This window comes from Miscanthus floridulus, chromosome 9, assembly GCF_019320115.1.
Source record: "Miscanthus floridulus cultivar M001 chromosome 9, ASM1932011v1, whole genome shotgun sequence".
NCBI classification, from domain to species: domain Eukaryota; kingdom Viridiplantae; phylum Streptophyta; class Magnoliopsida; order Poales; family Poaceae; genus Miscanthus; species Miscanthus floridulus.
The window spans coordinates 127160856-127177344 of NC_089588.1; the positions used below are offsets into that span (position 1 = coordinate 127160856).

The 16489-nt window shown below is 44.4% G+C and overlaps 1 protein-coding gene across 1 annotated transcript; it reads left to right on the forward strand.

The window, feature by feature from the left end:
* Positions 1 to 65: 65 nt before the first annotated feature.
* Positions 66 to 15863, forward strand: LOC136480874 (glycine-rich cell wall structural protein 1-like). Its single transcript, XM_066478307.1, has 2 exons — positions 66 to 493; positions 15746 to 15863. Exons 1-2 carry the CDS (start codon positions 66 to 68, stop codon positions 15861 to 15863), a joined length of 546 nt encoding a protein of 181 aa, XP_066334404.1.
* Positions 15864 to 16489: the final 626 nt, after the last annotated feature.

Consider the following 16489-nt stretch of genomic DNA (forward strand, 5'->3'; position numbering starts at 1 on the left):
TTGCATAAGCAATATAATTAAGAAGAGCAAATAGAATTGCGAGGATTCTTTAGCCTCTGTTCAAGATGGGGACGGACAACAGAGAAAGGGAGAGGAGGAACATACATGTGTTGTCGGTGCGCGGGGGCAGGGGGGGCGGGCGTGGGGCGTCGGGAGCGTGCGTCGTCGGCGTGCAGGGGCAGGACGCCGGGGGCCGGGCGCCAGGGGCCGGGTGCGGGACCGGCGGCGTGGCCGGCAGTGGAAACCCTAGGAGCGCAGGGGCGGGCGCCGGGGGCCGGGTGCGGGATGCCGGGGGACGGGCGCCAGGGGCCGGGTACGGGCGCGGGACCGGCGGCGTGGCCGGCGGCGGAAACCCTAGGCGCGTAGGGGCGGGTGCCGGGGGCCGGGTGCGGGACGCGGGGGGCGGGCGCCTGGGGCCGGGTGCGGGCGCGGGACCGGCGGCGTGGCTGGCGGTGGAAACCCTAGGCGCGCCGGGGCGGGCGCCGGGGGCCGGGTGCAAGACGCCGGGGGCCGGGTGTGGGCGGGCGCGGGCGCGGGACCGGCGGTGGGGGCGGCGGTGGAAACCCTAGGCGCGCGGGCAGCCTGACGGCGTCGTCGGTGGAAGAAGACAGCGCCCAGACGACATCACTCCCGTGCGCCGTCCTATTAATACTCCCTCCTATTTCTAGGGGCGGTTCCTGATCCAGCCGCCCCTAGAAATGCATTTGTAGGGGCGGTTCCTGATCCAACCGCCCCTACAAATAGTTTCTATTTTTTAAATTATAAATTCTATATTTTTTATATCATAAAAACACAAAGTAATATAAAAAATTGTGTATATGCACAAATATAATATTTTGTATTATTCTATATGAATAAATATATATATATATAAACAATTGTAGTCAAAACAATATAGAAAACAAAAATTAAAAATTTGAATTTTAAAACTTCGACTACAATTCTATGACATTAAATGAAATAAAATGAAAATGTTGTAATAAATGAAAATAGAGTGGATGTTCAAATAGAGTCATCTGGATGTTGCAAAGGGTAGTCTCACACACATGCATAAAATGTAGTCTCACACACATACAAAAATATGTAGTCTTACACACGTACATAAATATATAGTCTCGCACGCATGCATAAATGAAGTCTTACAAACACACACTTACACAAACACTCCACGTTCAACAACTAGCTAGCCCGCTGTAACGACTTTCCCCTTGACACCTTTTCGTTCCCATGGCATTATGTCTTTGGGGAGGTTCTTTTCGACAACACTGATCTTCTTAGGAAAGTCTGTGAATAGTGGCATCTCATCGTAGTTATTGTAAGCTTCAACATCGTCCACGCCACCAACTCCAATAATGTGTTGTTTCCCGGAGGCAACCACGTGCTTTGTCTTTTTCTTCGGGGGGAGGTTACTTTGTGGGTCAGACATATCAAAAACTTGTGTGACACGTGAAACGAGCACCCAAGGGTCATCTTGGTAGCCTAGATTCTCGAGGTCCAGGACTCTCAATCCGATCTTGTTCAGTTGGTGTTGTTTGATCCAGCGGCATCGAAATAGGGCCACCGTTATATCCCTTCCATAGTCAAGTTCTCATATCTCTTCAATGATGCCAAAGTATTGGATCTTTCGCCCTAATCCATAGAGAGCCTCTATTCGAACGCCGCTATTTTGGTTCACATATTTACTATCCTTTGCGTGGGTATAGTATGTATACCCATTGATGTCATAAGCATTCCAAGATGTCACTTGTCTCGATGGACCCTCCGCCAACCTACTGATGGTAATAGAGTCTATGGTTTCTCCAGGCGGTATGTTTTGGTCCTTCAACCATGTAGTTAGTCGTTGCTTGTGCTGTTTCATGACCCAATCATCCGAACGGCCATTTCTCTCCGCCATAATGATAGTCAAGTGTTCATCAATATACGGTTGCATCAGTTGTGTACTCTGCAAGACATTGTAATGCGCCCGACTCACCTCTTTGTAATCATGGTCGATGAACACTTTTCTACCACTGGTGCCCTTCCCAGCCAGCCTACCCTTGTGATGAGAATCGGGTTTACCAATCCCTTTCTGTACTTTTAGGTACTCTTGACAGCACTCGATGACTTCTTCAGTATTGTAACCCTCTATCATGGAGCCCTCTGGGTATGCTCGATTATGCACGTATCGACTTAAAACCGACATGAACCGCTCAAAGGACTACATTTCATGCAAGTAGCAAGGGCCAAGTGCCTATCTGATGAACCATGTGAATCATGAGATGTGGCATTATATCAAAAAAAGTAGGAGGTAAACACAACTCCAGTTGGTTTTGTGTCTCCACCACAAATTCATGTAGGTCACTCAGCTCTTCCTTGTCAATCGTCTTCTGTGAGATCTTCGAAAAGAAGTAGCACATGCGGGTGATGGCCATTTTCAAGAACTCTGGCTTTATAGCCCTGATTGCAATAGGTAGAAACACTGTCAGCATCACATGGCAATCATGAGCCTTGCAGTGTGTTATTGACAAGTCCTTCATCGACACTAGCTTCTTCATATTTGCTGAAAACCCAGTCGGGACTTTGATCCCCCTTAGGAAAGTGCATATAGCTCTCTTCTCGTCTGGTGTTAGGTTGAAGCATGCCATGGGCAGAGTGTATTTTCCATTAGCCTCAGGTACCGGGTGAAGCTGTGGCATCACATTTAGCTGCACCATGTCTTTCCGTGCTTTCAGACCATCCTTTGACTTGCCTGTGTCCATCAAGGTAGCAATGAGACTCTCAAAGGCATTCTTCTGCACGTGCATAGCATCAATGGCATGGGGGACCTCCAAGTCTGGCCAATAAGGCAGATACTGAAAGAAGATCGATTGTTTCTTAAAAGGTACGCCTTCGACAAGAGGTGTGCTTCTATCTCTATTTGTCCCATCCGGATTCTTCTTTCCATAGACGACGCGTATGTTTTTCACCATTCTGTACACATGTTCTCCGTTATGACGTCTCTCCGGAGGGGGTTCAATCTCTGGGGCGTTGTCATAAAATCTAAAGAACAATTTGCTGTGGTACTTGTGACTTGTCTTTAAGAAGCGTCGGTTCCTTAGGTAAACTATCTTCTTGGATGCATCCAGGTACACCCATGTAGTACCATCCAAGCAAACCAAGCATCCCGTCTTCCCTTTGATCTGTCCAGACAAAGCAAACAGCGCGGGGTAATCATTGGTAGTAACAAATATTATTGCTCTACATATGAAGTCCTCCTTTCGGAACGCATCGTACATCTGCTCCCCATGCCTCCATAGCCTCTCCATTTCTTGCATCAAGGGCTCGAGGAACATGTCTATTTCAATGCCTGGTTGTTTAGGGCCAGAAATAAGAATAGTGAGGAGAAGGTACTTTCTCTTCTGACACAACCATGTTGGGATGTTGTACATGGTCAAGATCACTGGCCATGTGCTGTGGTTGCTCATCCTCTCATTGAAGGGATTCATTCTATCGATGCTCAAGCCAAACCGTACATTCCTTGGGTCATCACTGAATTCTTTGTGCTTCTCATCAAACCTTTGCCACTGACTACAATCAGCCAGGTGTGCAATCTTATCATCATCCACCTTGCGCTCATCATCCCACCATGTCATGAGTGCGGCTTCTTTAGGGTTTAGGACCATACTTCTCAAGCGGTCGGTCACTGGTAGGTACCACATTACCAGGGCAGGAATTCTTCTCTGCTTTGCATTGTTGCCTAATGGAGTGTCCTCTAGGGGCTGAGATTCTTGTACCACCTTTTTTGTACCCTTCTTATTCCTCTTTTTCCCCATGGAGGGTTCGTCCCCACCGTAAAGGTCATTGTTCTTGTACCGGCTAGCCCCACACCGGGGACATTTATCTAGTGACTTGAACGTTTTGCCACAAAAAAGTATACAGTGGTTGGGGCATGCATGTATTTTTTCAACCCCCATAGTCAATGGACTTATGACCTTCTTCGCTTGGTATGTGTTGGCGGGAACTGAGTTTGGTTGTGGTAGCACCCATGATAGGAGATGCAATAGATCATTGAAACTATAGTCTGATCAGCCCTACTTAGCCTTCAGGATGAGCAGCTCAAGCACACAACGTAGCAATGTCTAATGTGTCGGACATCCCTTTTCAACACCATACACAGTCTCCTTCGATGCTTTTGTCACTCTTTCCAAATTTTCTAGACCTTTCGGGCTATTTAGTAAAATCTCTGGTCCAAGGGTTCGAATCATGTCCTCTAAATCATCTTCATCTCTGACACGTGCTCCACCATCATTATTGGCACCACCTTCGTCGTTACCATCCCAACCACCAGCATCACCACCTTGTTCATTACCAAACTCGAAATCCATTTGTGCGTCAAGCTCTACTGAATATTGGGACAGGGATTCTATGGTTTCGTCGTCGTATTCCTCCTCATCCTCGTCGTTAACAATAACCGTTTCACCATGATGAATCCACACCGTGTAGTCCTCAACAAATCCTCGCATAATCAAATGTGATCTGATGATAGTCACATCTGTCCATGCCATACGGTTCTTGCAATCTTTACAGGGGCAAATAATTGTATCCTTATTCTCTTTCAATGTCGTTGCATGCTTCGTTGCGGCTTCAATAAATTTATCCACCTCTTCACGGAAACCTGCCTTGAACCTTAACGAACCATACATCCAAGAGTTCATGTACTCCATCTTTTACAACAACAACAAAACAAACATTAAAGGACTACTTATTCAGATATATATAAAAATGAATCAAAGTAATAATTATTTGAGAATAATTGTATATACTTCATATATATATGAATGTAAATCTAATATAATTACATGAAGCATACAAACACACCATGGTAGAGGAAAATTAATTAATGGCCCATTTATCCATAAATAGTTAAAATACATATTTATTGATTACAATAAACAATTTCAAAGACAACAATTAGCAATAATTATACTTTACCCAATATCTTTCATACAAATCCTAGTCCAATTTCATCAAACATAAATTTACAAAAATGAAATTAATAAAAAAAACAAACCCCTAGATCTAGATCACATGCACATGAAACATCCATAAAACTAACTAATTGTTCACTAAAATCAAGAAACATGGACCAAATAAGGGTATGATCTTGTTCCCCTCCCTAATTTACCCTAGTACATTTAAAAGTTGGGTCTAATTTGCTCATAAATAGCTCAAGCACCATAGAAGAGAGAGAAAAACAAAACTCTAATTACTCACTAACCAACCATTAAAACTTCAAAAAAAGTGTGGAATAGCATTTTCTTACTTTCTACAACCTCTCCACCAAAGGATTTGAGACCAAAACCTCCCCCCTTAGTAGAGCAATTTTTGGGAGGTGCCCAAGACCTCCCCACCTTTCTTTTACGGGTTGGAGTAAGTGACCCGAGGAGGAAGAAGGTGTTGTATCTGTTTTATATGGGGGGCATTTGTAGGGGCGGCTGGTGATTGAGCTGCCCCTACAAATCGGAGCTATAAATACGGGGCCATTTGTAGGGGCGGCTCAATCACCAGCCGCCCCTACAAATACCATTTCCAGGGGCGGCTGGTGATTGAGCCGCCCCTACAAATCAGACCCCATTTGTTGGGGCGGCTCGTAACACCAGCCGCCCTTGCTGTTCCATTTGTAGGGGCGGCTGGTGTCTGGGCACTCGAGCATGCCACTGTAGGGGTAGCTCCATCACCAGCCGCCCCTACAAAAAATTGAACCGTTGCTAAAAATCGTTATCTACGTAGTGGTATATATTACATGCATATACATATATTGTACGTTATTTTATGTACATATAATATGTATATATATATATTACAAATAAAGCTTGCATTGTATATTCTATCATATCATTAGGATAACAAATTCACTCCATCTGGTTTGGCTTCCATGTTTCGTTCATGTCATTGTAGAACTCGTCGGCGGGGTTTAAGACATGGTCATTAAGAAATCCTGCTATGGTCTCTTGAATTGCTTTCAGTTGGTCACGTCGTATGACTTTTTCCTTCAACCATAGAGTCTTCAATAAAAGTTAAAGGAAAAGTATTAATATATATGTGTGTGTGTGTGTGTGTTGGTCACGTGATTACTTATATATATGAGCAATAAAAGAAATTGTGAATATATGAATATATTTATATAACGTACTTTGAGGATCTCTTTAGGAGTTCTTTTTGAGTACGCCATGATGAACTCGCAAACATAGTATCCGCAGTAGTTGGTCCCCTGTTCTTGCCTCAGAACCCACTTTTACGAGAAAAAAGATCCGGTGAATTGAAAGCATGCATGGTGTTAATTGAAAGCATGCATGGTGTTACAAACAACAATGCTCACAGGTCAAAGTGCTCCTATTTGTGCTCATCCTACACATGTACACCTGGTCTGTTCCACAAAAGTAGAAGTTCTTCAACTAGTGGCCTCAGGTACACATTGATGTCGTTGCCAGGTTGCCTTGGGCCTTAGATGAGCACTGTCATCATAATAAACTTACGCTTCATGCATAACCAGGGAGGAATGTTGTAAATACATAGAGTAACAGGCCAAGTGCTATGACTACTGCTCTTCTCCCCGAAAGGATTCATACCATCCGTACTTAAAGCAAACCTTAAGTTTCTTGTGTCATTTGAAAACTCTAGGAATTCTCTATCGATTGCCCTCCACTAGGACCCATCAGCAGGGTGTCTCAACATATTGTCTACCTTACGGTCTTCTTTGTGCCATCGCAACAACTTTGCATGGTCTTTATTTCTGAATAGACGTTTCAAGCGTGGTATTATAGGAACATACCACATAATCTTGGTAGGGATTTTCTTCGTGGGACGTTCGCCCTCAACATCACCAGGGTCATCTCACCTGATCTTATACCGCGATGCATGATATACCGGGCATGCATCTAACTTCTCGTACTCCTCGCCACGATAGAGGATGTAGTCATTAGGACATGCATGTATCTTCTGGATTTCTAATCCCAAAGGGCAGACTACCTGTTTTGCTTCGTACGTAGTGGCGGGCAATTCGTTATCCTTTGGAAGCATCTTCTTTTGGATTTTCAGTAACTCCCCAAATCCCTTGTCAAATACACCATTCTTTGCCTTCCATTGCAGCAATTCCAGTGTGGTACCTAACTTTTTCTGCCTCGCATCACAAGTTGGGTATAGCAATTTCTTGTAATCCTCTAGCATGCGCTCGAACTTGATCTTCTCCTTTTCACTTTCATATTCTCTTTGTGCATCACGAATGGCCTGACCAAGATCATCAGTGGGCTCATCTTCTGCCCCTACCTCTTCTTCAGCTTCCCCCATTGCAGTATCATTGAAGGCACTATATTCAACAATAATGTCATCATCGTCCCATTGTTCTTCTTCATCTTCTTCCATTACAACCCCGGTTTCTCCATGCTTCGTCCAACAAATATAGTTTGGCATGAAACCCAACTTCAATAAGTGTGAATGAAGACTCCTTGAGCTAGCATATTCCTTCAAATTCTTACATATGGAACATGGGCAGCACATGAAACCATCACGTTTGTTTGCCTCGGCCACACGTAAGAAAGAATGCACGCCCTCAATGAACTCTTGGTAGTGGCGATCAGCATTGTACATCCAATTCCGGCTCATCTGCATTACATGACATACATGCCATATTAAAACGTAGAACATAATTAGTTAATTATACGACATGCACGCCACCACACAAGGTATTTGAAAGCATCTAGGCCCCTAGTTGGATTTCGGTGATTAATGTCAATACAAGATTACTATGACTAACGTGTGTTTTGCAGAGGCAATTGAGTTAGGTCATAGTAATGGTGATCGATTGGGCAATCGTGATGGTCATGCCCCTACGATGGAAATCGTTTTGGTTTTCAAAGAATAGACGACAAGGTTAAGGATGACTAGTTCTAAGTGTCGATAGGAGTTAGAGTGACAATTAGAGTAGTTTAGGACTTTGTTTTTCCTTTGGCCGTACTATTAAGGGGGGTATGGATGGGTAGCTTGACCTAGTTAAGTCTAGTGAGTTAGGTGTGGTGCACACTTGTTAAAACTAGCTCTAGGTAGCTCCTATGAATGCCTAAGATCCTTTGGAGCTAACTTCATTCACATATGATCGAGAGTTGGAAGTGAATAGAGGGTCAAATGCTGACCGGACGCTGGCCCCGGTGCGACTGGACGCTAGCCGCAGGGTCCGGTCAGTTCATTTGATTAAGCAGACAGCGTTCGGTGTGACCGGACGCTGGATCGGTTAAGTGACCGGATGCTGAAAGGCAGCGTTCGGTCGACTCTAGTAAGGTTCTAGAGAAGGGAATCTATGACCGGACGTGTCCGGTCAGTACTGACCGGACCCTGAGGGTTCAGCATCCGGTCAAGTCCAGTAAGCATCCAGTGAGGGTTTCATGCGACCGGACGTGTCCGGTCAGTGCTGACCAGACCCTGCTAGCGTCCGGTCAACAAATTTCCACTGGATCATGGGTTGAACTGACCGGAGCGTCCGGTCAATATGACCGGAGCGTCCGATGACCCCGCAGAAGCTCATAACGGTTCGTTTTTTAGGCTGTCTTATAAATAGAAGCTCCACTCGTGTGTGGAGTCACTTTTGCTCATTCCAACAGCTGAGAAACACGTTTGTGAGTGCCAAGAAGAGCAAGGTCCTAGTGAGGTGATTGAGATTTGAGAATCCAAGAGAGTAGCCTCATTAGTAAATCAAGAGTAGCAAAGTGTGCATCCATCTTCTCATTAGGCTTCGCGTGGTCAAGTGAGAGTTCGTGCTTGTTACTCTTGGTGATCGCCATCACCTAGATGGCTTGGTGGTGATTGGGAGCTTGGTGATCACCCGGCGGAGCTTGTGGGTGACCCAACTCAAGTTGTGAGCGGCTTTGGGTGATTCGCCGCGACGGAGTATCGAAGAATCAACCCGTAGAGAGCACTTGATCCTTGCGCGGATCAAGGGGGAGCTACACCCTTGCGCGGGTGCTCCAACGAGGACTAGTGGGGAGTGGCGACTCTCCGATACCTCGGCAAAACATCGCCGCGTTCCTTTCTCTCTCTATTTACTTTGAGCATTTACTTTGAGTATTTACTTCGAGCAATTCAATACTTGTTTTTACATCCATAGAATTGCTTACTAGAGTAAGTTTGGAACATAGGTTACAAGTCTGTTGTGCGTTGGTTTGATAGAAACACTTTTCTAGGCACAAGGGGTTAATTGGGCTATCCGTAGGATTTGGTTATTGCAAGAGAATTTAGAATTAGCCCAATTCACCCCCCCTCTTGGGTATCTTGATCCTTTCAATTGGTATCAGAGCCTTGTGCTCACGTTTTTAAGCTTAATCGCTTAGAGCAAGATGTCTCACGGGGATAGACCACCTCCTATCTTTGAGGGAGATGATTTTCCATATTGGAAAATCCACATGGAGGCGTACTTAGAAGCTCTAGACGTTAGTATTCTTAGAGCCGCCTCTCAAGGCTTCCCAAAACCTCAGGATGCTACTAACCTATAAGGCGATGAGGTTAACTATGAAAAATGGAATGCAAAGGCTCGAAACACCATTTTTAGAGGCCTTTGCAAAGATGTGTTTAACCATGTAAGGAACCACAAAGACGCCCATGCACTATGGTTGGACGTTTGTGCGCTCCATGAGGAAACCAAGAGTGAGCGTGAGGAACGCTATCATCTTGTGATTAAAAAGTTAAATTCTTTTGAGATGCTTCCCAAAGAAAGTGCTAATGAGATGTATTCTCATTTAAATGTTCTTGTAGAGGAAGTCAATGGGCTTGGACTTACTCAAATGTCACCATCCGACGTTATGAGAAAAATCTTGAGTGTCCTCCCCATTGACAAATATGGGTACATTGTGACCGTGCTACATCAAGGTGATCTTTCCGCTGCTACACCGACACAAATCTTGGGAAAGATCAATGCTCATGAGATGTACATGCACATCACGCCACAAGATGGCTCATCCTCTACAAAGAAGAAAGAGAAGGACTTAGCATTCAAAGCTAGCCAAGATAAGGGCAAAGCAAGACTTGAGTATGAGAGCTCAAGTGATAAAGATGATGAAGAAAGCCTTGCTCTCATGGTGAAGAAGACCACCAAGATGCTAAAAAGGCTAAACAAGAGTGGCATCAAGTTTGATGGCAAGAAGAAGAAGTTCTTCACTAGCTCAAGAAGAAAGCCAATCTCCAAGATGGATTGCTACAATTGTGGTGAACTTGGCCATCTAGCTCATCAATGCACAAAGCCCAAGAAAGACAAGTTCAAGAACAAGGGCAAGAAAGATGATTCAAGCAATGAAGATGAAGATGAGAAGAAAAGGAACAAGCCATACAAGAAGAGAGATGGCAAAAAGAGGGACTTCTACAAGAAGAAGAAGAGTGGCAAGGCCTACATTGTCGGTGATTGGCTCACGGACATTGATTCATCAAGTGGATCATCCGATGATGATAGTGACAATGAGAAGGTGGCCGCCATTGCTATTGATCTTGCATCCTCACCGCCACCATCGCCATCATCCTCTACACGCCTATGCCTTATGGCCAAGGGTGAACGCAAGGTAACTAAGAGTGATGATAGTAGTGATGATGAGCAAGCTAGTGATGATGATAGCGATAGCGATGATGATTCACCTACATATGATGATCTTGTCAAAATATTAAGAAAATACACTAAGATCATTAGAAAGAGTAGAGCTACAAATGAAAAACTTGATGCTAAAAATGATTCACTCTTAGCTAAGTGTGATACATTGGAAAAGGCTAATGATGAGCTCAAAGAAACAAATGATTCTATATCATCCAAACTCAAGGATCTCAAATCTTCTAAGAAAGAGCTTAAAGATAAACATGATAAACTTGAGTGGGTGCACAATGAGCTTATCACTAGTCACAACAAGCTAAAAGATGAATATACAACTCTAAAGATCAATTATGATACTCTTGTTATTGCTCAAGAATTCTTACCAAATGAGCCACATGATGCTACTAACCATGTTGTTAAGATTGATATAGCTACCTCATGTGATGATTTAATTGATGAGAGCATTGAGCATGGATCTAGTAGCAAAGGCAAGCAAGTGGTTGAGTGCAATGACTATAATGAGTATGTCAAGCTCAAGAGTGATAATGAGAAGCTCATGAAAGATCTTGAAGAGATGAAGAGCAACAACATCATTGTGCTAGAAACTCTTGATCATGACAAAGAGTTGATCCTTGAGAATAAGAAGCTCAAAGAAGAGAACAAGAAGCTCAAGGAAGAGAAGAACAATGAGGTTCTCAAGGAAGAGAACAAGAAGCTCAAGATGGAGAAAGAACATCTCAAGATTGGGTTGAGCAAGTTTGCTAGAGGCAAGCATCTACAAAGTGAGCTACTCATGAACACTGTCATGAAGATGGATAGGAGTGGCATTGGATATGTGTCAAGTGTAGAGAAGAAGAAGGCTCAAGTTCAACAACAACAATCAAAGCCAAAGCCAAAGCCAAAGCCAAAGAGATGCTTTGAGTGTGGACAAGAAGGCCATTTTGCTCATGAGTGTCAAACTCCACCGCCACAACCCTTGCCCAAGCATGTTAGACCCTTTGCTTTCAATGCTCACTACATGCTTAGAAAAGATTCTAGTGGAAAGATGAAAGTCATGTTCTTAGGACCCACAACAAGAGTAGGCCTAAGAAGATTTGGGTGGCTAAGTCACTTGTTGAGAAGGTGAAGGGCCCTCAACAAGTTTGGATTCCTAAAATTTGAATCTCATGTGTGTAGGTGAACTACAAGACCGGTGGAAGTCATTGGGTTATTGATAGTGGTTGCACTCAACATATGACCGGTGATCCTTGTATGTTCACCTCACTAGATGAAGAGGTAGATGGACAAGAGGAAATAACATTTGTAGATAATTCAAAGGGCAAGGTTAAAGGATTGGGCAAAGTGGCAATATCAAATGATCATTCCATCTCTAATGTGCTCTATGTTGCTTCATTGAGCTTCAACTTGCTATCCGTTGGGCAATTGTGTGATCTTGGCTTTCAATGCTTGTTCACCGAGAAGGAGGTTGTTGTATCCAAGGTAGATGACAATCAAGTGATATTCAATGGATTTAGATACAACAACTTATATCTAGTTGATTTCACCTCTGAAGATGAAAACTTGAAGACTTGCCTATTCACCAAAACAACACTTGGGTGGCTATGGCATAGAAGACTTGCTCATGTTGGGATGAGCTCACTCAAGAAGCTTATGAAGAATGATTTGGTGAGAGGGTTGAAGGATGTGAAGTTTGAGAAGGACAAGCTTTGTAGTGCATGTCAAGCCGGTAAGCAAGTTGCAAACACTCATCCAACCAAAGCTTTCATGTCAACCTCAAGAGTGCTAGAACTCCTACACATAGATTTATTTGGACCAATAATATACAAGAGTTTGGGAGGGAATCTCTATTGTCTTGTGATTGTGGATAACTATTCAAGGTATACATGGGTGTTCTTCCTTCATGACAAATCCGAAGTTGCATCTTGCTTCAAGAAGTTTGCCAAGAGAGCTCAAAATGAATTTGAAGTGAGGCTCAAGAAGATAAGAAGTGACAATGGCAAAGAGTTTGACAACACAAACATAGAAGCCTATTGTGATGAAGTTGGAATCAAACATGAAGTCTCCGCAACTTATACTCCTCAACAAAATGGTGTAGTTGAGAGGAAGAATCGGACTTTGATCACTCTTGCAAGGACAATGCTAGATGAGTACAACACCCCCGAAGCTCTATGGGTGGAAGCAATCAACACCGCATGTTATGCATCCAACCGCCTATTCCTTCAAAAGTTCCTTGGCAAGACACCTTATGAGTTGCTCAATGGGAAGAAGCCGGACGTCTCATTCTTTAGGGTGTTTGGTTGCAAATGCTACATCTACAAAAAGCGGCAACACCTAGGGAAGTTCCAAAGACGTTGTGATATAGGTTTTCTTGTTGGTTACTCATTGAAGTCTAAAGCATATAGAGTATTTAATCATGCCACTGGCTTGGTTGAAGAAACATATGATGTGGAATTTGATGAATCTAACGGCTCCCAAGGAGCACATGAGAATCTTGATGATGTAGGTGATGAACCATTGAGGGAGGCTATGAAGAATATTCCGGTGGGAGACATCAAACCAAAAGATGATGAAGATGATGTACAAGTCATTAACCAACCTTCTTCATCAAATGTACCTCAAGATGGTGAAAAAGATGGGAGAGTAGAAAATGAAGATACTCATATCTCCCATGAGCAAATGGTGGTACAAGCACAAGATGTTGATGCTCCACAACCTCCTCCTCAAGTGGTCAATAGAAGAAATACACCTCTCCTACAAGATCATCCACAAGATCTCATCATAGGGAGTCCATCAAAGGGTGTAATGACTTGATCTCAAAAACTTACTTCATTTATTGCTCATCACTCTTTTGTCTCTTGCTATGAGCCTACTAAGGTAGAAGAAGCTCTTAAAGATCCGGATTGGATCAATGCCATGCATGAAGAGTTGAACAACTTCACTCGCAATGAAGTTTGGACTCTTGAAGAGCGACCAAAAGGTGCAAGAGTCATTGGAACAAAGTGGGTGTTCCGCAACAAGCAAGATGATCAAGGTGTTGTTGTGAGGAACAAGGCAAGACTAGTTGCAAATGGGTTCTCTCAAGTTGAAGGTTTGGATTTTGGAGAGACCTTTGCACCGGTTGCAAGATTAGAAGCCATCCGTATCCTTCTTGCATATGCATCACATCATGAAATGAAACTATATCAAATGGATGTGAAAAGTGCTTTTTTAAATGACTTTATTAATGAACTAGTCTATGTTGATCAACCTCTCGGGTTTGAAGACCCTAGATATCCTAATCATGTTTATAGGTTGTCCAAGGCACTATATGGGCTTAAGCAAGCCCCAAGAGCTTGGTATGAGCGCCTTCGGGACTTCCATATTGAGAAGGGCTTCACCATTGGGAAGGTCAACACCACACTATTCATCAAGAAGCTTGATGGCCATATCTTCATTTGTCAAGTATATGTTGATGATATCATCTTTGGATCATCAAATGAAGACTCATGCAAAGAATTTGGTGAATTAATGTCGAAGGAGTTCGAGATGTCAATGATTGGTGAGCTTACATTCTTTCTTGGTTTTCAAGTCAAGCAAATGAAAGAAGGCATCTTCATCTCTCAAGAGAAATACACAAAAGATCTTCTCAAGAGATTCAAGATGGATGAATGTAAGCCAATCAAGACACCAATGCCTACAAATGGACATCTCGACCTAGATGAGGGAGGTAACCCGGTTGATCAAACTCTCTACCGTTCTATGATTGGTAGCTTGTTATATTTAACCGCATCTAGGCCCGACATCATGTTTAGTGTGTGTATGTGTGCTAGATTTCAAGCTAGTCCTAAGGAAACACATTTAATTGCCGTAAAAAGAATCATTATGTATCTTAAGCACACACCAAGCATTGGCCTTTGGTATCCCAAAGGAGCTTTATTTGAATTAATTGGATATTCCGATTCGGATTACGTCGGATGCTAAGTTGATAGAAAGAGCACATCCGGAGGGTGCCATTTGCTTGGTAGATCACTTATGTCTTGGTCCTCCAAGAAACAAAATAGTGTGGCTTTGTCCACCGCCGAAGCAGAATACATTGCCGCAGGTGCTTGTTGTGCACAAATTTTATACATGAAACAAACTTTGCTAGACTATGGAGTAGTTCTAGAAAAGGTACCTCTTTTGTGCGACAATGAAAGTGCGGTAAAACTTGTAAATAATCTAGTTCAACACTCTCGCACCAAGCATATAGATATCCGCCATCACTTTCTAAGAGATCATGTTGCTAAAAATGATATATCACTAGAAGGTGTAAGAACCGAAGATCAATTAGCGGATATCTTCACTAAACCGCTAGATGAGGCTATATTTTGTAGATTGCGGAATGAGCTCAATGTGCTTGATTTTAGTAACTTCACTAAAAATTGAGCTTGTGTTGTCCCTTGCATTCATTGTTATATACAACATGTTTAATTTGGGGCAATGCATATAGGGCCTGTCTAACATGGTTAAGATAACCACCGAAAAGCGTGTGAAGAAGCTTAACCTTAGATCAAACTTGACAAGCAACTAGATTTACTTACAAGTATTGCATATGCATGAATGTTGTTTTGTCGTTTTGTTCCATTTGCCCTCTTGTTGCCTATTTTCTTAAAAAGAATTATAGCCTAAGGCAAAATATTTTGAAAAATATGAGGGTTTGAGAGAGGTCACTCACATCAGTCCCAATTGGTGTTTATTTGGATCTTATTCAAGTTGGGACTTGATTGGGAACAGGCAACGCGAAGGAACTTTGAAGATTTGCTGGAAAAGGTGCACCGAACGCTGCACCGGACGCTGCTGTCCAGCGTCCGGTCAGTTCACAGGAGGTGAACTGCTGCTAAAGGAGTGACCGGACGCTGTGTTTGTGCGTCCGGTCAGGAGGGGATCCAGCGTCCGGTCGATCGAAGGAAGAACAAGCTGTACTGACCGAACCCTGCCTACGTCCGGTCATGGACCACCGGACGCGTCCGGTCATAATTCCAGAGGAATCAGACCTCTCTGGAATCGACCGGACGCTGGGTGGTAGCGTCCGGTCGCTACCACCGGAGCGTCCGGTCAGTGGATTTCGTGCGACATCGGGACTCCTCTTCTGTTTCCTTCTCTGTTGCGTTTGGGACCCTCATATAACCGTGGCCTTCGCGTTTTTAGGCCTAACCCTAATCGTCATTGCCGCCACCTCCGCCGCTCCTGCGCCCAAGCTCGCCGCACCGCCCCTGTCCCGTGCCCGACTCCCACGCCGCCGCAGCTCGCCAACGCCGCCGTCTAGCTCGCCGCGCCGCTGCAGCCGAGCCCGCAGCCGAGCATCCTGCGCCTGTCTCGCACACCACAACGCCTTCCCTGCCTCGCTCGCCTCCGCGCCACCGCAGCCCGCTGCCGAGCCTCGCCGCACGCCTCTCGCAAGTCAGCCACGTCGACGTCAAGCCCGTGGATCCAGCGCCTCTAGTCTTCCTGCTGCTCAAGCAAGCGCCATACTAGCCCTAACCCTACCTCCTCGTTTGAGCTTCGAAAACCCTAGCCCCAGCCGGTTCCGAGGGTTCCCCGTGTGACTTCTTTCCTTTTCTCGGATCGCTGATTCGTCAGCTAGTCGGTGTCGTTGAGGTTTTGTGGTAGTTGACAGTCAACTCAGAGCCAAGCTCGTGAGTAAGGATCGAGGCCAAGCCTCGGGAGTGTCAGTTTAACAGTTGATCTTCATCAGCGGCAGTTCATCCTCTTGTCAGTTCAGATGGCTCGCACCAAGAACGTTGGTGGTGGCCCAGGTGATGATGATCGGAGGCCCCCGCCTCGCTAGCCTGTAGGATTGAAAGGCAAGTCAACAAAGTAGGTGACATCCAAGAAGCGCAAGTATCTCGACGCAGAGACAGCGAGAGCAGTGGTTGTTGCAGAGGCCGCAGA